This window comes from Pteropus medius, unplaced genomic scaffold (genome assembly GCF_902729225.1).
Source record: "Pteropus medius unplaced genomic scaffold, Ma_sr-lr_union100, whole genome shotgun sequence".
Classification (NCBI taxonomy): Eukaryota; Metazoa; Chordata; class Mammalia; order Chiroptera; family Pteropodidae; genus Pteropus; species Pteropus medius.
Genome location: NW_024346065.1, coordinates 1,603,112 through 1,630,471, shown reverse-complemented (window position 1 = coordinate 1,630,471; position 27,360 = coordinate 1,603,112). Strand labels below are relative to the sequence as shown.

Genomic DNA, 27,360 nt, shown 5'->3' with positions numbered 1-27,360 from the left:
CACATTAGACAATTTTTCCCAGTCCTCTTTCACCTCCCTCTTTTTCCAAGTCCCAAATGCTAAGAGCCCTTCAGTATCCAAATTCACAAATGAGTCCCGTCCTCCCCCAATTTGTACATTACTCTCACTTTTCCCTACAGATGGATCCCCTTCATGAAAATCTGACCCACTAAGAACTGCTCTGAATTAGAAAAATATCTATTAATATAAATAACTAAATAAACTTAACCCTCTTCATAGATATTCCCATTCTAATAGGGAGTCTGGTTAACTCACTTTAAACTCCACTGTGAACCATATTAGGTAAAATAAATTGAGCTGGATAATGAATTTTTTGTTTGTGACTTTTATTATTTCTAGCACTCTCTCCCTTAAAATATATCCTTTACAAAATTCTACAATTCTGATTTTTATCTTCTCTCAGAGAATGAGAAAGTGATGACACTATATGCCATGGATCAGACCCAAACTTGTGTTAAAGATATTTTATATTTAGAAATGTAAATTGAACATTATAGTAAGTCTGAGACTACATGGTAAAGTAAGACTAAATGTAGCCAGTTTTGAGGGCTTTCCTGTTATTATGAGTAAATGGTTGAAAAGACAAAGATCTTATTTGTATTTCTGCCAAATCTCTTTTTTTCCTGTTATAAGAACAATGTGGCCCAAATAATTGTTCTAGAGCCTGGATCTCAGAATTAGAAGATACACGGAGCAAGAGCAGAGCCACTGCCAACCTTTGGCTAACATGTTGTTGTAAGCCAAGAATTATGGAGACATTTGTTATGCAGCATTAAGTTAATGCAGCATGAGTTACTTCTATAATCACAAAAAATAGATTGCACTGTTTCAGTCTTTAATGATAGCAGTTACTATATTTCAACAACAAGAGAAAAAAAATAAATGAATTGCAATTATATTTTTTACTATATCAGAGAGCTTATGAAGTAACAAGAAGCAGATAAACTGAAATTCCAGAAAGAGAAGAGCCCTTCCTTTGTGAGTTGACAATCACCTGCTATATCTTTCCTAGAAGCATTAACTGAAAATTTAGATTGGCCCAGGCAGAAAGATTGGTGAAAAGAGATAGCAGCAGAGCTTATTAGCGTGGTAGACTGAAAACTAGGAAGTCCCAAAATGCAAGGCTAAATAAGACATTTGCTGAGTTCCCTCATGCAGGAGCCTGGGGAATGAGCTAGAACAGCAGACTGGAATCTTCCTCAGTCTCTTAGGAGAAAAGTTGTTAGAAAAGAGGGAATAACCACAAGCAATACATGACAGGTCTCCAACATTTGCCTGAATATGAAACATTATGAAGCAAGAGATCAAAGGGCCAATCTCAAAATCTCCAAAGAAAGAAACAATCTCCTGTAGCCTCTCAAGACCGTGGAAAGGAAACTTGACAGTCTTTTTCAAACAAAAAAGACTGAAAAAGTTGGCCAAAGTTGACAAATGAGAGATGATTAAATCTTACTAAAACAGCAATCCAGACTGACCCTAATTAAATCTAGTTCAATTCCTAATTAAATGAGGTGTCAGGACCTCACCCAATTGACCTAATAGTTGAAAAGAGGAACCATCTCTGGAGAAAGATATCCTTTTCAGCTTCTACAGTTAAATTATATACAGTGTTCAGTCTATAATTAAAGTTTTCAACTTCTATTATTATAATCACTCTTCATCAATATTTTCATGGTATGTTTCTTCTTTACTTTATGACATACGTGAAAGACAAGAAAATATGACTTGTAACCAAGACAAAAAGCAGAAAATAGCAGAGCCAGATATGATGTCAATAGCGGAGTAAGCAAAACTTTAAAAGAGAAACTATTACTATGTTCATAAAATAATGAAAAAAATAAACAAATTTTATAAAAGGATGGAGATGGGCAACACAAATAGAAATCTATTAAAAAATCAGACAGACTTCCTAGAACTAAAAAAAATAAGATATCTGAAATTAAATTCACTGGATAAGTTTAGTATTAAGCTGGACACAGCTAAAGAGAGAACTAGTAAGTTTTAAAAGGTCAATAGGAAATATCTAATTGACCCATAGAGAAAAAAGAGTAGAGAGAACAAAGAAAAGAGACATATGGGATACAGTCAAAACATCTAATAAGGTTGAGGAGAGAGAAGAGAGATTAGGGTAGAAGCAATATTTAAAGATATTAACGTCAAAATTTTTCCAAAATTGGTGGAAAACATCAACCCAGTAAACCCCAAACAGGATAAATGCAAAGAAAATCATACTTAGATACCACGTGGTCAAGCTGTCATAAACTAAAAACAAAAACAGAATCTTAAAAGCAGCCAAGAAATACACATTACCTTTAATGAAGCAACAAAAGACTAATGGCTGACTTTTCAACAGAAATTATGGCAGCCAGAAAAGAAAGGAATGACATTTGTAGTCTTGAAAGAATAAAAGATGTCAATCAAGAACCTGTACTATAAAAATTTTCTTTTTCAAAAAGAAAGTCAAAATAAAGATGTTTATAGACAAACGAAAAGCTGAGAAAATCTGCCTCTAGAAGATCAGCACTATGAGAAATATTAGAGGACTTTCTTCAGGCTACAGAGAAATTATCCCAGATGGTAGCAAAGAACTGCAAAAATACTAGAATACTAGAAAGGGCATATATGTGGATAAACAGAAAAGAGTACTGATTTACAAAAAGAAAATAAAGTCTATATGGATTATAACATATGCTGAAGTAAAATATATGAAATAAATAGCAAAGGGTGGGAAGGAGTAAATTAAGTTAAACTGTGTGGGAAATGGTAAAAGTAATAATTTATAATACACTAATAAAAATGTTTACTAAAATCTTTAGGATGACTAAAAATTATAGCAGAATGTATAACTAAAAAGCTAATTAGTAAAAATAAAATTTATAAAATTTGATAAAATCAAAAAATAGGCAAGAAAGGAAAAATTTTTAACAAAAAAAGATGGAATAGAAAAGCAATAATGGGATGACAGATTTCTAACTGTATTAGGAATTACATTAAATGTAAACAGAATAAACATTCCAATTAACATGATTGTCAAACTCAATCAAATAAACATGACCCGATAATATGCTATTTCCAAAAGACATATCATAAATATAAAAATACAGATAGGCTGAAATAAGAGAAAAAAATAAACCATAGAAATATCAATGAAAAAAAAGATTATATTGATAGAAGTTCAAAGTAGACTTCAAGACAAAAAATACTTGAGATAAAGGACATTTCACAATCACATAATGGTTCAACCATAAATTTTAACAATCCTAAATTTTTATATACCTAATAAAAGCTCAAGAATACATAGAAGAAAAGTTGAAAAAACTGAAAGGAAAAAGAGATAAATCCACAGTCATAGCTGATTTTAAGATTCTTCTGTCATTACTGATAATAACAAGAGAAAAGCTCAATCATTAAAAGATTTGAACATGATTAACCAATTTGACTTTAACACATTACACTAACATCAACAAACTACAGAATCAACATTCTTTTCTAGTATACATGAAATGCACTAATCTAACACAAACTCATTTGGAGAATAAAAGAGATAGGGAAGACTTCCCAATAATTTATGAGGCCAGAAAACCTTGATAACGAAATCTGAAAAAATTTTACAAGAAAGCAAAATTACACTGCCATTTGCAACAACATGGATGGATCTTGAGATAATCATGCTAAGCGAAATGTCAGACAGAAAAAGCTGGGAATGTGGGATATAAAACTGAATACGAAAACGAACAAGATAAACAAAAACTCATAGACAAAGACAACAGTTCAGTGGTTACCAGTGGGGAAGAAGAGAGATAGATAAGGGGTAAAGGGGGTCAAATATACGGTGACAAAAGGAGATTTGACTGTGGGTGGTGAACATACAATGCAATATACAGATGATATATTATTGAACTGTACATCTGAAACCTATATAATTTTATTAACCAATGTCACCCCAATAAATTTAATTTAAAAAGAAAGGAAAATTACAGGCTAGTACCCCTCTTTACATCTGAATAGATGTAAAATCTTAAACAAAATATTAATAAACTGAATCCAGTGATACATCACGACAAAGTGGAATTTATCCTAGGAGTGCAAAGTTAGTTTAACAGTGAACTCAGTGTAATTCACCATATTACAGATTTAAGAACACAAACCATATGATTTATCTCAATAAAACCAGAAAAATCATTTGATAAAGTTTAACAGCCATTAACGACTCATAAAACTCTCAGAAAACTGGACTAGATGGGAACTTCTTTAATGTGATAAACAGCACCTACAAAAACCTATAGCTAAAATAATAATGGTGAAAAACATTTTCCTCTTAAGTTCAGGAATAATACTACCATTATTTCTATTAAACATTGTTCTGGAAGTGCTAATCATCGCAGTTAAAAAAAACAACAGTATAAAGACTGGAAAGAAGTAATATTAATTTCAGATGATATTGTTGTATACATAGGAAATACATAAGAATCTACAAACTATTAAATATTTTAAATAAGCTAATTTAGCAAGATTGCTATTTATAAGACCAAAATACAAAATCAACTGTATTTCTATGTACTAATATAAAACAATTGGAAAATGAAATTTAAATAATATACTTACAACAGCACATTTAAAACATCAACTAACTAGCCATAAACCTGACAAAATACATGCAAAATGTTTAACTTGGACGCCGTAAAACACTGCTGGGAGAATTTAAAGACCCAAGAAAATGGACAGATAATCCATGTTCACTGAGTAGAAAACTCTATATTGTTAAGATGCCAATTCTCTCCAAATTGATCTACTGCATCAATGCAATCCCAATCATAATCTGATTCTAAATGTATGACAGTACAAACAATGGAGAATAGTCAACCACCACCACCACTCCACAAAAAACATAAAAATTTGAAGGAAAAAAATTTAGAGAGCTCTCACTACCAGATATCAAGACTTACTATAAAGCTATGGTGATTAAGATAGGGTAGTATTGATGCAAGGATAGAAAAATAGACCAACGGAAAGAATATATTCTCTAAAAACAGATCCCTACAATACAGTGGGAAAAGGATAGTTTTTTCAAAAAAGAGTGCTGGATCAACTGGATATCCACATGTTTAAAAAATAATTCTTGATCTCTACATTATTCAAACAAAGCAATAAAGCTTCCAAAAGATTTTGGAGAATATTTCTATGATTTTGCAGTAGACAAAGATTTCTTAAATAAGACACAACACTTAACATAAAAATAAAATTTAATAAGTTGATCTTCGCTAATGTTAAACTTTTATTTATTAAAAGACACCATTAAGAGAGTGAAAAGACTTACCATAGACTAGGAGATGGTATTTGTCATACAAATATCCAAAGTTCTCCAATTCAGAATTATAAAGAACTCCTACAAATACATAAGGCAAAGATAGCCCTATTTAAAATTAAAATATTAAAAAGTACTCAACATCGTAACTCTTCTGGGAAGTATAACTCTGAAGTTACTGCACATTGACCAGAATGGTTAAAATTAAAGACTGACAATACCAAATTTTGACAAGAATGTAAAGCAACTGAAACTCGCCTCCATTGCTGGTGGGTATAGCAAATGGTACAATTTGGGAAAACAACAACCCAGCAATTGTACACCTAGAAATGAGAAAATATACTCATCAAAAGACATATATGAGAATATTCATAACAGCTTTATTCACAATAGTCAAAAACTAGAAATAATTCAAATGCCCATTAACAGAAGAATAAATAATGATTCATTCATTCAATGGAATACTACATAGCAATAAAAAGAATAAACAACTGCTACATACAACATAGATGAATAGCATAGACATAACGATGAATGACAAAAGTCATTCTATTTGTATAAATTTCGGGAACAGGCTAAATTAATCCTTAAAATAAAATCATAAGAGATTACATAGGGTGGCAAGGGAAGTTGATATTGACTAGTAAAAGTAATATAGGGAGATTACTGGAGAGCTGGAAATATTCTACATCTTGACCTGGCTGGTACTTACAAGGGTCCACATACATGAAAAATTCACCATGTTGTACAATTAACATTTGTACATTTTACTGTATGCAGGTTATCTCTCAAATTTAAGAACTGCTACTGCTAGTAATTCAAGTGGGTACGATTTGTGACAAATCTTATTACAGAGGATACACTGTGTAATTTTTTTAACTATCCAAAGACTAGGAATAAGGTGGCCTAGGTTTTAGCCCTAACTCTATCATTTAGATGTGCAACCTTAAATAAGTCATTTCACTAGGTCTTAGTTTCTTTATATACTAGAGTGGGTTAGTACAGATAATCTTCAAAGTTCTTTCTATATCTAAAAATATGAGCCTTTGAGATAAATTGTTTAAAAAATCAAATTCTCAAATTTCAAACTATCATACAGTCATCTAAGTCTTGAAAGTAGCAAAACCAAGTTAGAGCTTGTAATTCTAATTGAAAAAAACTTAAAGTCAGATAAGTGCATGCTCCTGTTTATCCTGAATTCCCAATACCTATATTTAAACTCATCTACTTTAGCCTAGACATTCTGGTGCCACCTCTTCAGCAGCCAAGAAACCTGACAGCCAGATTACCTTTTCTTGCCTTTCTAAGGATGGGTTATTCATTCTTCCAGGCCCTGCTCAAACACGAACTTTTTTAAAATACCATCCCTCCTACAGCCATTCAGTCAAAATTAATTGTTCCTTCCTCTGTGCACCCACAGTATGTTGTCTGTACTTCCATTATAGCTCTTATTTCATTCTCTATTATAGATGCTTGCTTTTGTGTATGCAAGTGGGCCCTTTCCAGAGGAAGAATATACCCATTCAGCCAGCCAGATCAGCCAAATCAATCCTGGAAATCGATAAGTAACAGCACGGTAAGATCACCTTCATATTTGATTCTATATTAATGGTGGCAAAGTGAAATAGTAAGTACTAAATGCTGCTGTCCTCTACTGAAAGCAAGGAAAGATTACAACGAATATTCAAATTCTGAACTAATTCCAGTCTTTAGCCTACTGTCCAGCAGAACAATGAAATAGCCAAAGGCAGATAGATAGCTGAAGAAAGAAGTATATTAGGCCTGTAATGAAGAAACAACTCATGTATTAAAATAATGAATGATTTTATGTCCATATATAGATGGTTAAAGAGGAGGCAAGTGGATTACTTAGGGGTTATATATTCAGCACCCCTTTTCTGTTAACTGACCTGCTCCTATCCACAAGGTTGGTAACCTGTCCCCTGATCACAAATTATTGGTCCAGGACAAAGTTCTCCCTCAAAAATCTTAGAAACACAACTGCTAAAAGAAAGTCAATTCTTCTCAGAATGGCTAAAATGGGAAGATATAAACAACACAGGAGCTGTCAATGGCATTGTTTTTTCCATTGTGAAAAAGGCAGATCTATGGTAAGAGAAAATGAAACTTACAGAGTGAAACAAAGATGAGAAAGTCCTGAATACCTTCGAATATTGGGTCCAATATTCCTAGGGCCTTATCCTATATTTAGGTCTTGTAAGCTAGAAACCCCATTCTTCTTATAATAAATTTCTCTTTCACTAAAGCTAGTTCAATTTGAATTGTCACTTGCAATGAAAACAATATTGTGATAGACTGTTATTTTGATGACCCCCGATTAACCATGCTTCCTGGTATTCCTAGTCTTCCCACCATGACTCTGAGTTGGGCCTGTGACTACTTTGACCAAGAGAATAATGGCAAAAGAGAGGCCGTGCCAGTTTTAGGCCTAACACTTAATTGGCCTGGCAGCTTCTGCTTCCTCGCTATCACAATACTTGCTCTTGGAATAGTTCTTGGAAGTCTGCCATCACACCGTGAGGCTAATGAATCAGCCATGTGGAGAAACCACATAGAGAACCAAGGCCCTGGACAACAGTCCTAAAAAAGCCTCCGGGTGACTGCAGCTATACCAGAAGCCCAAGCAATGCTACCTAAAGCAGAAACACCAAATTTATTCATAGATATGTGAAAGACATTAAATTGTAGCATTAAGCCACTAAATGTTGCGGCAGCTTATAATGTAAATTTTAACTAATATAAAAGTTCAATTCACACGCAAGTAACTTGGAATTATGCTTTCTTAACATAGACTATGTCTTGGAGCATGGACTGAACAATTCTGGCCCACTGTCTATTTTTCCAAATAAAGTTTTATTGGAACACAGTCATGTTTGTTAATTTATATATTGTCTATGGCTGCTTTTATGCTACAAGGATAGAGCTGAGTACTTGTGACAAAAATCGAATAGCCCAAAAAGCCTAAAATATTTACTATCAGGCATTTTATGGAAAAAGTTTGGTAAACCCTATCATACAGTACTTGCCAAATGTTTTAATATATAAATGGCTTAAAATGTAAATCTACTTTACAGCCCATTTCCCACGCTTAAAGGACACTATAAATATTTACAGGCATATCTCCTATTATTGCACTATGCTTTATTGTGCTTCCCAGACATCATGATGATGATGATGATGATGATGATTATCATTATTATTACTATTATTATTATAACAAATCGGAGGTAGGACCCTGTACCAACAAAGAGATTACAATTCAGATGATGGTTAGCATTTATTTTTAAATCAATAAAGGTTTTTTTGTACCATGACGCCTTTCCGATAAGGCATTTTTAAATTAATGTATGTACACTATTTTTTAAATGTAGCACACTCAATATGCTACAGTATAGTATAAACATAACTTTTAGATGTACTGGGAAACCAAAAAAATTCATGTGACTCGCTTTATTGTGATACTCACTTTATTGTGGTGGTCTGGAACCAACCTGCATATCTCTGGGTTTGCCTGTCTTAGTTCCCAACATAATGCATAAAGCAGCATGTGGTATATACTGCTACAAACTGGATGTTTGTGCCCTACCCTCCCTTCCAGATTCATATGATGAAACCTATTCTTCCAGTGTGATGGTTTGGAGGTGGGGCCTTTGGGAGGTGGTTAATCATGAGGGCAGCACCCCAGGGAGTTTCCTCCCCACTCCTACCATATGAGGAGAAAGAGAAAAGACACCTATCTACAGGAAGTGGGCATTCACCGGACACTGAATGTACTGGGTACTCTAGTTTCTTTCCATAACACAAACGTGCACATTTCAGTGTTTAATATTAGAAGATATTAGGCTTCCCAGCCTCCAAAATTGTGAGAAATAGATTTCTGTTGTTTATAAGCTACCCAATCTATGGTACTTTGTTATAGCAACCCAAGTGTACTAACATATACTGAACTGGGTTGTACAAGTGGTCAGAATAATATATTAATTATGGACAGAAAAGTGATCAAGTAATAAAATAAGATTCATAACTATCTGCTTAAAAGTTCCTACTATGAAGGAGGGATGTCTATTTCAAGTTTCTCATGTATTATATATAACCCACTTCTGAACTGCATTAAGAATCAGAAAGGAATGTTTTATTATGTATAAATGACAATTTTAAAAAATTATTATTACTTCACAGACCCATCTGCAAAAGAATATTGGAAAATCCAAAGCCAGTATTAAGTCAATGATTCTCAAACTTTCCTGCCAAAAAATTATCTAAGGCAGGCATTGGCAGTCCCCATTTTACAGATTAGAAAACTGAGGCTTAGAGAAGTTAAATAACTCTGAAAACTTCGCTTACATATAAACTCAGGTGGTCTAACCTACAGCCCACCTACAATTCTGAGTACATTAAGTCCTCACTTGACACTGCATAGGTTCTTGGAAACTGATTTTAAGTGAAATGACATAGACTGAAACCAATTTTACCACAGACTAATTGATATAAACAAAAGTTAAGTTCGTATGGCATTTTTCTGGTAACAAAAACGTCAAACTTCTGAGTAAGGACCCAAAACTTCTAATATTAAACACTGAAATGTGCACGTTTGGGTTATGGAAAGAAACTAGAGTACCCAGAGAAAACCCACGCAGACACGGTAAATGCCACACATAGTGGTCCTAGCCCAGAATTGATTTTAATTTTTCTCATCAAGGTTATAATGAAACAATCTTGAATGATACAATATTATTTGAGGACCTGATTGTGTGCATCAGTTATTACACTTAAAGCTTGATTATGTGCATCAGTTATTACACTTAATATGCATATAACTTTTATTCTAAATCTTAAGCATTTTGCAATCTGAACTCTGTAGCATGTGATATTGAACAAAATAAAATTGCACATATTATGCAGTGGAGGTAACAGACATTTATTTCCATGTACATTTGGTATGACTGTTGGTGCCTTTTTCTAGCAATTTTTCCTGTTTGAAGTAAGGAAAGTATTTCAGATGAGTAATTTTGCTGTCATTAATAGATTGTAGATAATAAATCAAGCAATAAGAGAACAGTAAACATGAGGTATGTTCCTGAGATTGGGATTAATAAAATTTGAGAGCTGAAGGTGATTTTAGAGAGTATTTATTTAACTTTTCATCCTACAGATAATGATACCAAACTCGTACTGGAAATATCCAAAATAGAACTTGATCCAGTGTTCTTCCCCACATAGTAGTAACAGAATCAAGATTGGTCTTTCTACTCTTTGCTATAATGGATTTTCTGAATAATATGTTCAGCCAATATTTTAATATAAAAAAAGAAAAATTAAAAAAATGAGAGCTGGTGAATGATTGGGGGAAATATGTATATTTTAAAGATAAATCCGGAATAAAAGAATTAATTTTCACAGTAGGAAGATTATAGTAGGAAGCCACTATTTCTACAGCAAAAAGCTAAAAGAATAAGTATAAAGGTCTTACATAGACTTCCAAAAGATCATTTGCAGGGCAAAAACCATTATATCCCAAAAAGGTGTTAAAGGGAACTCTCGTGTGTCTTGAAAAAGTGTTCCATTATCAAAAAGTTGTGAAAACACTAGACTAAATAAAGTTCAACAGGATTCACAATTCTAATATCACATTTTTAAAATGCTAATATACTTTAATAAATAAACTGGGAATCTCCCAAAGGAGGGATATATTATATAGCACTTCCCAAACTAATTTGTCCATATAAAAACCTCTTCATACTACACCTGTTATAACATCTCCCAGAGAAGAGTTGCTAGAACAAAATTTAAGAAACACTGAGAAAGATCATTTGTAGAAAAAAAGACTAAAAACCAATAGCTGATCACAAATTTAAAATAAAGCAACATACAAGGGTTGTTGTAAAAACTAGTAAAATCTTACTCTCTATTATATGTATATTACTGTTTGAAAATGTTTTTAGATAACCATTCCTATACAGATATGAAAAAGTAGTGACTTTTTGTGAATGCTTCTGATAAATAAAATAACCACTGTTGATATTAGGGGCGCTGACTTTAACGCCCTAATTCTCATACTATAACTGGCTCTAATTTAGAATTGTCTGCCAGAGGACTATTTTCATGGAAGAAGCAGGAGAAAGAGGAAATGGGGTAGATATAATAAAGTATATGCTTAGGAAAAAAGAAAGCAAAACTGCATCAAGACTTCAGGGAACCTCTAGCAATAGAGCTGTCTCCCCAGCACATTTATCCCTTTTTATTAGCAGAAACTCCTCTTCTGAAGGCTTCCCTTTCTCCTCTCTATGTGATTCTGGTGAGGTTGCTTAGTGTCTCACTCCCAAGATAGACATGTGATACAGAACTGGCCAAAGTTCTCACTATCCCAGTCACAATGACTGGCCCCAAGATGGACATGATGGAGCATTGTATAATTTAACATACAAATGCCATGAGAAAGAAAATCTTTCCTGTGGATTCACTAGTTGAGAAGAGGAAAGCCTGAACTTGTCTATTACTGTATCTCCTAATGTTCCCATCTCCCCCAGTTCTGGCTACATGAAGTCAGCCTGTAACATACTCAGAAAAACAAAGCACTGAAATGGAGAGTAAGAGTATGTGATTACACTAATTCCCAGTACACATTGCTTGAGTCCCTAAAGTCAGTTCTTCCTCTATACTCTGTGGTCATGTAAATTAATAAAGTCCCCTTTTCATTTAAACTATTTTGAGCTGAGTATCTGTCATTTGCAATAAAAGGTTCTAATTCACTAATATAACTAACTCGAGATATCTCAAAAGAACTTGTAATGATTAAAAAGATAATACCAAATGAAGATGAGAATATTAATTATAATTAGTACATCCTTTTTTGGAAAGCAAGCTTCTAATTTCTATCAAAAATTTAAAAACCACATACAATTGATCCCCAAATTCTATTTATTATAATTAATCTTACATTAAAAAACCTCACAAATATGCAATGATAGATGTACAATGTTATTATCTACAACATTTGTCCTGGTGAAAAATTAGAAACTTCAACGTTCATCAATTGAGGACTGATTAAATCATAACGTGTGATGCAATGTAATAGAGCCATTAAAAAGAAAGATGTATAGTTAGTTATATGAACTGTTACATGCCAAGAAGTATAAAGTAGTGGTAAAGAGCTTACACTCTAGGAACGGACTACATGGGTTCAACTGGCAGCTTGGTCTCTTATCTCAGTAATTTGAGCAAATTAGCCTCTGCTACAATTTCAACTGTGAATTGGTGATACTGTTAGGATTAAAAGAATTAATAGGCTCTAGAAAAGTATTTAATATTTGGTAAGCTCTCAGTGAAGTTAACTATTATTTTCACTAATATGAAAGGATGTCAAAGATAAGCTGGAGAGAGGAGTTTCAGCATACTATGTTCAAGCAAAGATCACAAACTCAAATGCCTATGGAGTGAGGCAGATTAACATACATAGGTTAAGTGGGAATTGTGGAAAACTAGAGAATACAGGCCCTTATCTCAAGGAGACAGCCATTCTAATCAACTACTGTCACATGAGAAAGAGATTGCAGTGTTGCCGAATCTCGAAAAGCTAAAAAATTGGTTTATGTGTATTATATCCTTTTTAAAAATGTTAGAAACATACCTTTTTGTAAAAACATACTCATGAAACATGTTTACTGGTCAATTATGGCCAGCAGTCTGCCAACCTGCAACCTCTGATATAATGTCTGATTCCGTATGTGTATATTCAAATATATGCTCGTATATAAAATAATAAACAAAAACAAAATCTTAAGGTGGAGCTTAATGTCACATTTCACCTTTCTGTATTGTTACAGTTTTTGCAACACACAAATACACTTTAATTAAAGTTTTTAAAACTCAATAAAAATATGACTTAAGAAATAAGGAGCTTTCCCACTTGTAACTAAATTCAAATGTAACTTCTATTGTAGGGATATTAATTTTATCAAAGTACAATTTTAAAACGGCATAGGAATCAAAATACCCAGTATTGATTCAAGTGGAAGGGGAAATTTAATCACTTTTTAAAATGTTTTATTGTTTTTCTGTCTAAAAATATTTACTCTATTCGTTTCCAAGATATCCAAAAATTCTTAACCTGAATTAGACTTTAAAGACCATCAACTTCAAGTGTACTTTTTTCTTAATGTTCTTTTAAAAAAGAACTTAACAGTACATAGAGGATTAAAGAAAACATTTCATTTCCATTTAGCATTCAGACTGTACTTTCTTTTCCTTTCTCAGATTTCTACATTTTTATTAACATTTTCAGCATCAGGCAGATCCAATTAACCATGATTCTGAAATCTCAAAGTACAAAGAAATAAGTAAATTGATAAGCAATACCCATTCATCCTCTAATATCCTCAACTCAAAGTGAAAATACTTATTCTTTAGACCTTAGTTTAAGATTAACTAAATGTGATATACATAATTCTTAGCAAGGTTGTTTATGTGCTTCTCAGGACTATGGCAGATTAGGAATTTGAAGGGGAAGGGGAAGTATATAAAGTCACAAACCAAAAGTAAATACAGTATAGAACTATACTACCACACTCCACTATAACAGATATTCAGAATAGAATATAGAAATGTAATTGCTAAGAGCACAGTCAAACCTGTGCTTGAATTCTGGCATGGCCACTGGTTTATCTTGAGCAAGTTACTTAACTCCTCTACTTCTCAGGCAATATAAGAAGAATAATACAGTAGTACCTTATAAAAGTAAGGATTGAATAACATATGCAAAGTGCTTAGCACAAATAGAATATATTCATACCATTTACAGGCCCAATAAATGTCAGCTATAATTAGTTAAACCTGACTGAAGAAAAATAATTATATTATGTTCAATATCTTCTATCTGAGAAAGCAGGAAATGTGTAATAGTTTAAAAATTTGTATCACCTGTTAGAATAGCTATCATCAACAGGACAAGTAATAACAAATGCTGGAGAGGATGCAGAGAAAAAGGAACCCTCATACACTGCTGGTGGGACTGCAAATTGGTACAGCCACCTTGGAAAACAGTATGGAGGTTCCTCAAAAAACTAAGAATTGATCTACCATATGATCCAGCAATCCCTCTACTGGGTATTTACCCCAAAGACTTGAAAACCCATATCCGAAAAGATATTTGCACACCGATGTTCATAGCAGCATTATTCACAGTGGCCAGGACATGGAAGCAACCGAAGTGTCCTATGATAGATGACTGGCTAAAGCACCTGTGGTATGTATATACAATGGAATATCACTTAGCCATAAGAAGAGATGAAATAATGCCATTTATGACAACCTGGATGGACCTTGAGATAATCATGCTAAGCAAAATAAGCCAGACAGAAAAAGTTGAAAATCACATGATATCACTTATATGTAGGACAGAAACCTAAAAGCAACAAATGGACAGGACAAACAGAGACTCAGGGACATGGGCAACGTACTAGTGGTTATCAGAAGGTAGGGGGCGGGGGAGGAGGGAAGAGGTAGACAGGGTAAAGGGAGTCAGATATAGAAGGGTAGGGGGAGGGTGAAGTGGGTAAAAGCTCAAATATACGGCAGCTGAAGGAAACTGAACTTTGAGTGGTAATCACACAATAGAATATATAGATGTCAAATTATAATGTACACCTGAAAATTATATAATTGTATTAACCAATGGTACCCCCAATAAACGTAATAAAAATAAATAAATAAAAGCAATAAATAAATAAACAAACAAAAATAATAAAAATTTGTGTCAAAGGTGGCTTGACATGAAAACAATTTTGGTGTTTATATTTATCTTTATCAAACATAAAATATAGAAGCTCTTTATTCCTAGAAATGCAACATAAATGAAGCATGAATTTGTCAATATCCAACTTCATTAGTGTGTTCATGTTAGTGCTAAAACATAAGCTCCAAGAAGATGAGGATGTATGTCTATCTTATTCACTATGGTATCCCTCACTCGAGTATAGAGCCTGGCACATAGTAGGTACTGAATATTAAATACATTATTTCCTTTGTTCCTCACTTAATCCTGTAAGGTAAGCATAATTACCCCAACTCGAAGCTAAAGAAACTGGTAAGTTGACTCCTATTTTATGCCATTTTGCTACTTTGGCATCACAAATAACCTTTAAAACAAATAATAGCATTTTCAGAATTTCTTTTACTTATAATTTTAAATTCTTTTAAGATATCTTAAAAATTACTCTAAAATGATCCTCATACACACTATGATCATCAATTAAGAGACAACATATTAAATTTGATAGTGTAAAGTGTCTCAAATACACATTATTAATATTACCTTATACCAGTTATAAATGTATCCAAAAAATACTAAACCGCACTCCACCTACCCTGAACTCTTTTTTACTAATAACAGTGAAGTTCTGGTTTACCTAATTATTTCCAGGTAGGTGATTCTTAAGCTCCTATATAAATGTCACACCATCCATTTTTTTTTTTAATTAAACATCTTCTATGCAATTATCTCATTAATAGTTGCTATGACAAAAAGCCACAAAAGAGGTAAAGGACACAATCACCTGTTTCAAGAACTTTAAAATCTGCTTTGAATAAGATGTTTATACATGAAGCTATTAGCAAACTGTACGTAAGCAACATATGAAGAGGAAAAGAAGATTATTGAGTACATAGTGCAAGATAGATATACATGGTAGGCATTTTCACATATTATCTTAGTTCTTATAACCTCAGTGAAATAAGTGTTGCCATCTTCATTTTGGAGAAGGAAACTGAAATTCAGAGAGGTTAAATGATCTCCCACAATACTGGCCCAACAGGGTCTAATATCTAAGTCTGTTGGACTCCAAAGTCCTTTATTTATTTATTTATTTTAACTATACTTTGCAGCTTCTCACTTGTACATGATTACAAGGTAGAGGCAAAAATTTATAAACACTGTAGGAAAACAAAGAATGATATTATTGTAGAGAATAATTCCTAGGAAAGGTTTAGTTGAGGAAATGAGGCTTGAGCTGAATTTGAAACTGAGACTAAACCTACTGGTAACAAAAAGAGGATTAATGCCACAAAAATTTCTAAATAAAAAAAAATCTAAATATTTCTCCTTCAGTTTATACTGACAAGACCTAATTTGTGAAATTTTTATCTTTTCTTCCATTTCTTATTCTCTTGCAATTTTTACGTATAATTTTCCCTTTCCCATTATCGTTTCCAACATAAAAACCAAAAAAAATCAACTAAGCTTGATATTCTTTCTCTTTCCAGCTGGTCAAGATGTTAAAAGATAGAAACATACATTGCCACAAGAGCTTAAAGTGACCTTAGAGAATGATTCCTTCATGTCGGTGGTGAGAAAAATTGAGAGAGAGAGAGAGAGTTAAGTAATATTGCTCGAGGTTACAAAATTTTACTGGCCAGACTAGCATTAGAAAATGGGTCTTTCAGTGTTCCTTCTGTGACCAGTGCTCCTTAATTTTTTTTTTTTTTTTTTTTTTTTTGCCAAAGTACCAATAACAGAAGAAAGACAAAATCTGGAGTTATACAATGGGTTCACTTGAAATTTCTCTGAAGTTTCTGATTTATTTTAAAAGCTCATGAGAATTCTACACTCTGTGCCTAATTTACTCATGCTTATCTAATATTAAAGTGGTTTAAATTGCATAGTCTCAAGTACAATTACTACTTCAAGAATTATTACGTTTGTTCCCTCAGCTTAGATTCTAAGGTGTCCTTAGAGTATCCCTTGACACAATGTCATGTGCCCCAATTTGAGAAGCAGGGCAAAAACTGTGTAATACTCTTTTTACCAGATCTCATTTCTTTGCTCCTTTATTTTTCAAATTAGTAAAATTTTTAAAGCATAGTAAATTTAATTCTATTCTTTCAAAATGTATCCTCACTGGCAAAACTACTATAAAAGTTGTTAGGGTTGTTTATCTTAATTATAAAATTTTCGAGCAGTTCTACGTAGTTAAAATTAACTAAATACAAATTCACTTATGAACTCACCAACCAACCTGAACAGAACTTCTACGTGACAACACTTCATTAGACATTTGCTTTTTGGGAGGTCACTCAAAAATTAAGATTGCATATTATTCATATTAACTACAATCTCAATTACTTTTAAGCATATTAACCTTTTCTTCTGCCTTGGTATTCATCGTCTCTGCCCAGTTGTTAAAGAAGAAATCCCTGTGCTTACTTTCTTTTTCAGTGTTGTTTTTTTTTAACATCTCAAATTCCAAACATGCTTTTTCAATCCTATTCTTCCATTCTATTTCCAGGAGCAAAGTATAGATTTTACCTGTTTTACTCAGTATTTCAAGAAAGCACCCTATTCAATTTAACCAGGAATAACCTACAAGAGTAAAAACAGACTCAGAGATCATTTCTTCCCCAATAACATACTGCTGATTCTCCACCATATACCTCTCAATTAAAGTCAAATAGTCATATGTGTTTTTAATAGTTAAGACTCTCAATATGTAACAACCTATGTACTAACAATTTATAGACTTTTGCCAGTGATAACGGTATTAGTACATTCATTAGAAATTAATTTAATAATTTCCTACTTTAACTAAAAATGTAATCCTCTAATACATTGCTTCCAACCAAAAATTCATGAAAGAACAACATAGTTTGAGATATAGGCTTCTTTTTAACAAAAGTCATATAGATCAATATTGGTATGTTTGTCAAAACACACAATTCCATTTAGCAGAATTTAGGTTTTGTTTGCAATAGTGATTTTGCTACTTAATGACAACACGTATTCTCAAAACAAAGATATATTTATATAGCCTCATCAATAAATGGGCTTTTCAGAAAATAATATTGACAGCTGTAACGCACAAGGATAAAGTGGAAGAATGAAATAAAATAAATGCTTGAACAATTCCAGAGTTGAAGAATGAAATAAAATAAATGCCTGAACAATGAAATAAAACAAATGCTTGAACAATTCCAGAGTATATGGTTATCATCTCCTTGATATTGAATTTTTTTTTAAATATTTTGAATGATTTTACTTATGAATGACTGAAATACTCCCAACATGCAACTAATATTTTCAGGTGTTCTAGTTTACAATTAGCCTTTTATCTCTCTATAATCCAGTCTTATATTTGCTCTAACATCTCTTACTGATTGCAAACCTACAGCTTAGTGCAATAAAAATGTATATTACTAGAGCAAAAATGTGATTTTAACATGACCCTTCCTAAAAATGACCTTTCCATGCCACTGTTAGTAAAAATTTAGGTAATGGGATATCATCTTTAAGTGCTTTGGTACCGAACATTAGCAGTGGCTAGCTAACACGATATTAAATAGCCAATGGAACGTAATCTATCTCATTCTATACTATACACAAAAATACATATACTCATTATGTTCCTGATGTTTCCATGAAACTTTTATAGTAGAACTAGCATGCCCCCTTGATAAACTGCTTCTTTAGAAATAGAAAAAAACAGGTGAAGTGACACATCTGAAATATAGTCAACCTCCTGTGTAACTGTTAAGACTGTAAGTATAATTACTACCGAAGCTATTCAAAAAAAATAAAAATAAAAAATCCTACATCTGCCCTATATCTTGTTTCTAGTTTCAAAGCAGCACATACTTATTTGCCTCTCGTTATTCATTATCATATTATCTTTAGTCTCTGTTAGAAATAGCAATAGAAGTAGAGAACATTAGAAACCGATATTGATACTAGGTCTTATGTCACCAAAGACCAAATAACCTTCATTTATGGCCAATCAACATAATTACTAACAGATATTGTTCTAGAGATAGACAATAATGTTCAACATAAAATGTTTCCATGATAACCTATTTTATATACAAAAAGTCCCCAATTTCCTGATAAAAATAATTAGCAAAACTAAAATATATATGTTATATTATCAAATCTGACTTCCAAGCCCTAAATAATTCAAGATAGCCAAGTAAAAAAAAAGCCTTTATTAAATATTTTCCTTTCTTGCATTAGTCTTTCAAAATTCTAATAGTAATTCACTTGATGAGAAGTTTCAACAGACTGCACACTATAGTTACCAAATTCATAGCTGAAATGAAGAATAAGAAAACATCTAGAAGATGAAATTTCCAAGTATAAATACTATCTTTCAACAGATAATCAAAAACATCACAAATAAACCAATTAAAGACTGTAGAAGTGACAATATAATTTCACAAAAATACTACCACACTGCAAAATGTGCATGGGTAGACAATTCTTTCCACTACCTCTGTCAAACAGATTTAGATAAAATACTTAAAATCCCTATTATGAAGTATGCAGAGGATATTTTATGAAACAAGCCCTCCACGTTTAAAGAGAGCCTCAAATTACAACTCATAATATCACAGTTTTAAGTGTGGCCTCTTAACTCAATTTTCTTAAATATGAAATCGCAGTACTTAAGTTCGGTAAGGAATAATTGCACACATTAAAACTGCAAACTTAAAGTTCTACGAGACAATTAAACAACATAGCTTCATTTTTATATATATATATATATTTTGCACAAAATAACATGGAGTCAAGAGTATAAATATTAAGCTGTTTGTAATAAAATTCATTATTTGCAGACTGAGGGCTGGTGCTCTTTCCCCTGATTCTTCTCCATATGTCCAGGCTCTATCATAATAGATAATATTTATAGCAATAACTTTTCACATAAAAACCTCAGTTGTTTCTGACTTCTAATATCCGTTTTATCATCAAATCCTATTGTCCTGTTACCACTTCTCCGAAATCTGCAACTTCCTCTTTATTCCTTCAGCTATATCCTTATTCCGGACCCTAGACTTTTTCCCCTAAACTGTACCTTATTCTCATGAGACAGTTTCTCCAGTTTACCTTTGATTCCTTAATTCCACTGGCAAGTTCTCTCCTTGACATTATGCCTGTGCTGCCTAACTATCCCACCTGGGCTTTTCAAGGCCTTTGTAGCACATTTTTATTTTGCTCGAAAGCCTCATGCTCACCACATTTTCATTTGTAAGGTTGCCACTGACTTTCGACTCCCCTTAAAAATGTCAGTTTCTTCTCATAGCTAGTAAATGTACTAAATTCTGCCTTCAGGAAATCATATCTGCTCCTAATCTATCTGAATATAGAATTCCTTTTACATTTAGCCCTCAAACTCACAGGTAACTTATTTGACAATTTTAACAAAATAATTATATACATTGTTTCTTTAGTTGTTTGCATTTCAATGTTATTATCCTTATTGGACTGCAGGGATACAAGGACCGCATCTTTCAAAGCATCTGTACAACACCTATCTACTATGTTACTTGGCCCAAGTAAGATGATTCACTAAATAAAATTGGGGAAAATTTAAATTTAAAAAATGTTTTTTACAAAAAGTCTCTATGGTTTAACTTTAAAACACCTGTGTATGACCTGTCAAACATCTGACAGTAGACATACTGTGGTTTTCATTAAGCTTCACTCTTACTACTCTATTAATTTTCAAAACATGGCTGGAATTTAAAATGCAAATTGAGGGTTGATATAGGGTATACACTTTACATCCCGTGTTTAGAGTCTCTGAAAATCAGCAATGTCAACTCTAACAAATTCTGAGATATAACTGAATCTTTGCACAAGGCAACAATTTCAGCACCAAAAAACGAGAACAGCACATCTTCTGATTTAGGGGGATTCCCTTCCTGGAAACTGGTTTAGACTGGTTTCCCTACCCGTGGGGCTTTCGATTAGGAAAAATTCAATAAATTACATCTATTAACATTTGGAAAGAATATCAGGGAAAGGCAACCTCTTTACTTAAAAGAGTAGAAGGAATGTCATAGATATCTCCTTTTCATCAAACTCAGCAGCCAAATTAAGCTTTGCACTCAGATCTACCAGCACGATTTTTTTGTACCTAATAATAAAACAAGTCTCATTCAATTTAGTCCCTTCTCGAGCACCGTCTCAACCTGTCAGAATCTGACAAGCGAAAAAAATTAAAAAGAACTGGGAGGGGGGGTGGAAGAGTGGAGAGGTGGAGGGGTGGAGGGAGACACTAGGATTCCCGTTTACATCGTTTCTTTTTCCGAAATCACAACAGTAAGTCTTGGATTTCCTTTCCTCCGAACTAAGCCTTCAGATTCCAAATATAGTTCTTTAACCCCCACCTCGCCACTCAATTATATATAAGCCTTGCCAACTACAGAATCACAGCAGAAACCCTTACAAATCGGCTTGCTATTCACCTCGGAAGTCATGCCCTGCAGCAACCGCCTATCGCCTTAACTGAGGGAGGGATATTACCCAAATACAACGCAACGAAATCAGATATGCAGGGCACACAGGGCTTCCGCGAGGGAGGGAAACGCGACCCGGGAAAAGTGCGCTCCTCACCAGCCTCGGGACCATCCCGCGAGGGGGTTCCCAGAAGGGAGGAGGACACAAAAGCCAAGTGGGGGAATCCTCTCTCAAGTGGAAAGGGCTGGATCCCCAGCCGCAAGCTGCAGCCTCTCTCTCTAAGGAAACGAAGAGGCGGGCAGAGGGCCCTTAGTTCGGGAAGGTGGAATGCAGACACTTTCCGAGGTCGGGGTGCAAGCCGATGCCCCACATCCCGGGGGAGACAAGGGTGTCCCATGGGTGACTGAGGAGATGCCCGGCTTGCGAGGGGCAGCATGAGGCGGAGCAGGGTTCTGCCTGATGAACACCCCAGTCTTGTCCGGCCCGTGCCCCGTGCAAGCACCGCAGGAGCCGCGCGGGTCCTTTCAGGTGGGGGAGGGGGAGAGTGGAGGGAAGGGTGGGATTGGGATTCCCCCCTCCTCCGGGACTTGCATTAGCGGAGGAAGCGCGCGGGCCAGCGGAGAGCGCCGTACTCCAGACTGCGGAGCCGGGATCCCGCCGCCTGCACCGGTAGCAAGGAGCCCCGCAGCGCCCGCCGCACCGGCCCCTCGGTCCCCGGGGACCAGGGACTTCGGCTGCGAAGGCGCTGGGGCTTGGCATCCCACGGGGCGGGCTCCAGCTCCCGGGGGCCCCGCGGGAACACCCTAACCTCCAGCAGCTCTCAGCGGTTGTAAAACGCCCCCCCTTCCCGTCCCCCTCCTCAGTCTTCCCTCCTCTTGAGGCCGCAGAGAAGGGTCACCACAGGCAAGAAGCGTGAGGCAAGTCGGGGACAGCGGCGGTGGCGGTACCGGACCTCTTTCCCCGGTTACCTGTGAGGACTCCGACACGGATTTGATGGTCGTGGTTAGTGAGGATCATTCCCTCGGTCGCCATGTTTCCCAGCGCAGTCACCGCACTGACAGGAGCCGGGAGAAGCCGGAGCTCAGAGCGCGCCGGCCGGGAGCGCGCTCGCCTTGGAGAGCGCGAGAGCGGGAGCGCGAGGTGAGCGGGGACGGAGGGGGAGGCAGCCTTGCGCCGGCGGCCTGCGCCGGGGGACAGGCCGGGCAGGGAGCGCGCGAGTCCGCGGGAGGGGGCGGAGTCAAGGGCGCGCGACCCCGAGCCCGGGTCGGAGGCGGCGATTTGCGGGTGGGAGACACGGCACGCGGAGGTGTCGGTGCGAAGGCGGCGAGACCCAGTCGCCGGGCGCAGCGCGAGACCCAAGGCTGCTGGAAGGCAGGAGTGAAGGGAAAGGAGAGCACACGTTCCGGAGGTTGCGGGGGCGGACTCGGGGACAGGGCGGAGCCACACCGCGAGGCGTGGAACTCATGGAGAGTGCGGGGAGGAGTGAGAGCTCGGTTGCGGAGCACTAAGAGCGGAGAGGAGCCGGCTCAGCCTGAGGAGGACCCCGGAAAGCTCCGGGACGCGCGAGTAGCGCCGGATTGGCTAGGAGAGCGCGGAGCGGGTGCGCGCGAGACACGAACGCAGCCCCTGCCGAGCGCCAGACAAAAGCAATCCCCTGCCGAGCCCGGCTCCTCCGACCGACTCTCGGGGTCACGAAGCCGCTCTTCGGAGGGGACGAGGGAAGAGCTTAGCTGGGGAATCACTCCTCGCAATCCCTGGGAGCTGCCGGCCGACCCCTGAAGGCGCCAGGGAACCTGGAATTAGCTTAGAAAGCCGCATGCGTGACAGAGGGTGGCTACTGTGACAGTCCGCCGTGGGCAAAGAAGGAGGTATCCTGTCCTGCCTCATCTTCTCGCTTGTTTCCTCAGTCTGCTCACCCTGCTGAACGATTTCCGCTTCTGTGCTTTAGGATCCCATCTCCAAGTCTGCTTGTCAGTCTTCACAAGCTTAGGAGTCTGCAGCAGAGAATCTTGAGTGTAGATATCTGGCTTCCCATCCTCCCGTTGTCCCATGGTTTTGTGTCTTCATCACCACGGTCTCTGCTGTTAAAAAGCACCAGTCTTAGTGAGAAGAACATGTTCCTCCGACTTGAGTGGAACTAGAACCCAGGACGTGGCAATTAAGTTTCATTTCAGTATTTGGGATATGAGAATACCATGAAAATAGCTTTTATTGGCACTTATTTTCAGTTATTTTTCATAAAATATGTTATTAATCTCCTGTGGCTATTTCATACATCGGTTTCTTAGTTCCCTTTCTAGCCCTTTCAACTTTTGAAAAAAGATACATACACATTCATATATATATATATATATTTCCCCACCCCCTGGTTCACAGCCATGGTAAAACCCGAGAAGCATAAAAATGAAAATCAATGTGCCAAAAAAATGTATAATCATCAACATGTGTACACAATTAAAATGTCATTCTGATGGCTGAGTTTTTTATTCCAATTGAAACGTGGACTTACCTTCTAACTGAAGACTTACATTGTTATATTTCATTTTAAATGGGAGCACAAAGGAGACAATGGATAGAATTGAGGTTGTATAAAAAAGAATTAGAAAATTTCTTTTGAATATGTGTATTCCTGGTATTTTTGACAGTAGATTAAAAATTGAAGCCAGATCATGAACCCACCTCCTATAATAATCACTAGTGGCCAAAGGATTCTTAACTAGTTTCAAGTTTTTATATATATATATAAAAGTATATCTACAGGTTTCCTTTATCTCAAACTAAAGATGAAAAACAAATAATTGGGTACATTGTTACTTTTGTAACCTATATTCTCTACAGCGTCCCTCAAATTTGAAATGATTAAATGTCTTGAATTTTTAGAGAAATTCTAAACTTGACAATGATAGGTCTTGTAACCTTAAGTTAGTTTAGGCTTTTTTCATCCTTTAAATAAGGTAATAGACTAAATAAGTACCCTTTAAGTGGTAGACTAAATACCATTTCACTTTAGAAATGCTATAATTATTCTTGGAAAGAAACTGGCACTTTGTTTTACAAATAACAAAACAAAGGACTTTCTGTATAAAATTAGAAATGGTGAATGTCATTAAAATTTAATTGGGCAGGGTGAATTAAGCCTTATAAAGTATATGGAGATGTGTTTGGTAAAACTACTAAAACTGCTGAAAAAAGTGATTAATAGAACCGAATTGGAAAATTATAATAGATGTCTGTCTTCTAACAGTTTTCCTCACGTGAATTAATCGCTGCTGAATTTAGCAAGCTGTAACGAAATTTAAATAGGAAAAACCCAGTGACCTTACTGTCTAGTGTGACCTTTTACTGCTGGTTATTGGATGAATATGGCAGTACAGACATGCTTTTTTAGTCTTGTTATAGTGCGACATTTCTTCAAAATTCATCCTGGAATTAGGCGTTACAACAAAGAAAGTGTTCTGGAAAGTGGGAAGAGAATAGTATTTTCAAATATTGACAAATGTCTTAGGAACATGATGAGACAGGGGAGAAATAGAGTGAAAGAGTTGAGCGTTTGTATGTAAAGAATGAGAAGCGCCCAGGGATTTATTATTTCTATTCTTGAGGTTTTAATAATGAAAACTATAGGAGTTTACATTAACTGAGGATTAACATAAAAGGTGAACATCTGACTTTCATAACAATTTTCATTAGGAAGATGAAACCTTATGAAGGTTGCGTTTTTTTCCTGTAATGGTGTATTTATACATAGCCCTCGTGATACTTTAGTTTTCCTGTGGTTAATCACAATTTCAATATAAACAACGCAATAGCTTACTTGCTTTTATGTGGTCAGACTCTGAATTAACACTCGATGTGAGCAAGAATGAATTTGGTAATGGATTATTCAGCCTCTAAGGCTCATTTCACTCCTGCCTCCTTTTTGGCTCATAGCCACAACTAAAACCAAGATGATTAAAAATGGGTGCAGGCAACATTTTGAATATAATACTTAATACCACTGAATTGTACACCTTAAAATGGTTAAAATGGTAATTTTGTTGTGTGTATTAGGCACGATAAAAAAAAATGACTGCAAGGTGAAGTTCTAGTTGATTAAAACCTATAATTTTCACCCAAAGAAGCTTGATTAAGGTCAAGAAGAACTTTAAACTGGCTGAATTAGGCAATGTATTAGTTCCTAGGACTGCCATAAATAAGTACCATAAACTGGGTGATTTAAAACAACAGAAATTTATTCTCTCACCTTCTGGAGGCCAGAAGTTTAAAAATGAAGGTATCAGCAAAGCCACACTCCCTCTGAAGGCTCTAGGGAAAAATTCTTGTCTTTCTAACTTCTGGTGGTTGCCAGCATCCGTTGGCTTATAGCTGTATCACTCAAATGTTTGCTTCTGTCTTCACATGGCTTTCTCTGTGAGTATTTTCATTTGTTCTTATAAGGGTACCAATCATTAGGTTTAAGGCCCACTGTGATCCAGTATGACCCAATTTAACTAATTACATCTACAAAGACCCTATATCCAAATAGGTCACATTCTGAGGTTCTGGGTGGGTGTGAAATTTGATGTGACACTGTTCAAACTAGTACAGTAGTGACAGATAGATTACATACTGTATATCCATGAAAACATAGAAATTCAGCCTATCAGAAATTAAGGTTCAAAAGTTTCTTTAAAAGCGGGGTTTAGAAATTAGACACTTAAGAGAAAATATAGCTCTATAGAATAGAGAATACTGAAGAAATTTTTAATATTTGACCTAAGTAGCCAAATTTTTTCCCCCAGAAGTAGTTTTCTAAGAATTTTCCAGTCAGGTGAGATAAATTTATTCATTCCTACTAATGAACTTGACATTTTGCTTTCAGTTCTATGACTTTGTTATCTTTTAGTGAAGTGAAGCTAAGCCACTCCAATTGCCCATGGAGTTTGATGGCACTTATTTGGGAACAACTAGGACAATGTTTTCCAATGTCTTCCATGTTTAAAATAAATTTGAACTTTTCCTTGCATTTTTGATATTTTTTTCTGTGCAGATTGCTACTTGAATAATTATTTTGTGCCCTTGTCCTTTGTATTTTTCCCACCCTTACTCTCTTCATCTGAGGTCCCCATCTGGAAATCGAGATGTGTGAGGATATTTTTGGTTGCAAGTGACTGATCCTAGTTTAAACCAAAAGGAATTTATTGACTCATGTAGCTAGGAAATCCGGACATATGTATAGTTTCAGTATTCGCTAGCATCAGGATCTGAAACCATGTCATCAAGATGTCATCTTTTAGCTATGCTTTGTTCTTTGTAGACTAAATTCTTGCATTGGCTCTTTCTACATGGTGGCAAAGATGGTATTGACTTTTCAAGTCTGTCTGGGGCATCTGAAGACCCCAAGATTCTCTCAGTGCATCTGCAAGATCAGAAATATTTTCATACTAATACGAAGGCATCTGCAAGATCAGAAATATTTTCATACTAATACGAAGGCATTATTCATCTTTCCACTCTCATTTTCTCATTAGATAATGAGAACTTTCCAGAGGCTACATGATGTGTAAAGATATCACTTTTATAGCTAATGGTATGTTTGTATATTTTTATATTTAAAACATTTTTAATATAGTAAATATCAATAGATATAACCTACATAAATATAACCTATATAGATATAACCTACATAAAAAGGTTTTTGGAATCCTCAATAATTTTATAAGATGTAAAGGAGTCCTGAGATAAAATCTTGAAAACCATAGATTTAGGTCATGTGCCCATCCCCAAAGCACTTACTAAGGCAAGGGGAATA

General features: G+C 35.4%; 2 protein-coding genes across 10 annotated transcripts in view; one reads left to right on the top strand and one right to left on the bottom strand.

Annotated features, from left to right (window-relative positions):
* Window positions 1-23,629, bottom strand: part of GPHN (gephyrin) — a 390,537-nt gene extending 366,908 nt beyond the window's left edge. For 6 of the 9 annotated variants that reach the window (XM_039875253.1, XM_039875254.1, XM_039875255.1 and 3 more), the window contains exon 1: window positions 22,538-22,677. In XM_039875253.1, coding sequence (XP_039731187.1) covers window positions 22,538-22,601 — 64 coding nt within the window. In that variant the 5' untranslated portion in view covers window positions 22,602-22,677. Of the gene's footprint in view, window positions 1-22,537 lie in introns of all 9 variants that reach the window. The other 3 variants (XM_039875256.1, XM_039875259.1, XM_039875261.1) reach the window with 2 other exon arrangements.
* Window positions 21,348-23,379, top strand: LOC120612756 (U1 small nuclear ribonucleoprotein 70 kDa-like). Its single transcript, XM_039875263.1, has 2 exons — window positions 21,348-21,914; window positions 22,433-23,379. The coding sequence occupies exon 2, from the start codon at window positions 22,563-22,565 to the stop codon at window positions 23,346-23,348; it is 786 nt and encodes a 261-aa protein (XP_039731197.1). The 5' UTR covers window positions 21,348-21,914; window positions 22,433-22,562; the 3' UTR covers window positions 23,349-23,379.
* Window positions 23,630-27,360: the final 3,731 nt, after the last annotated feature.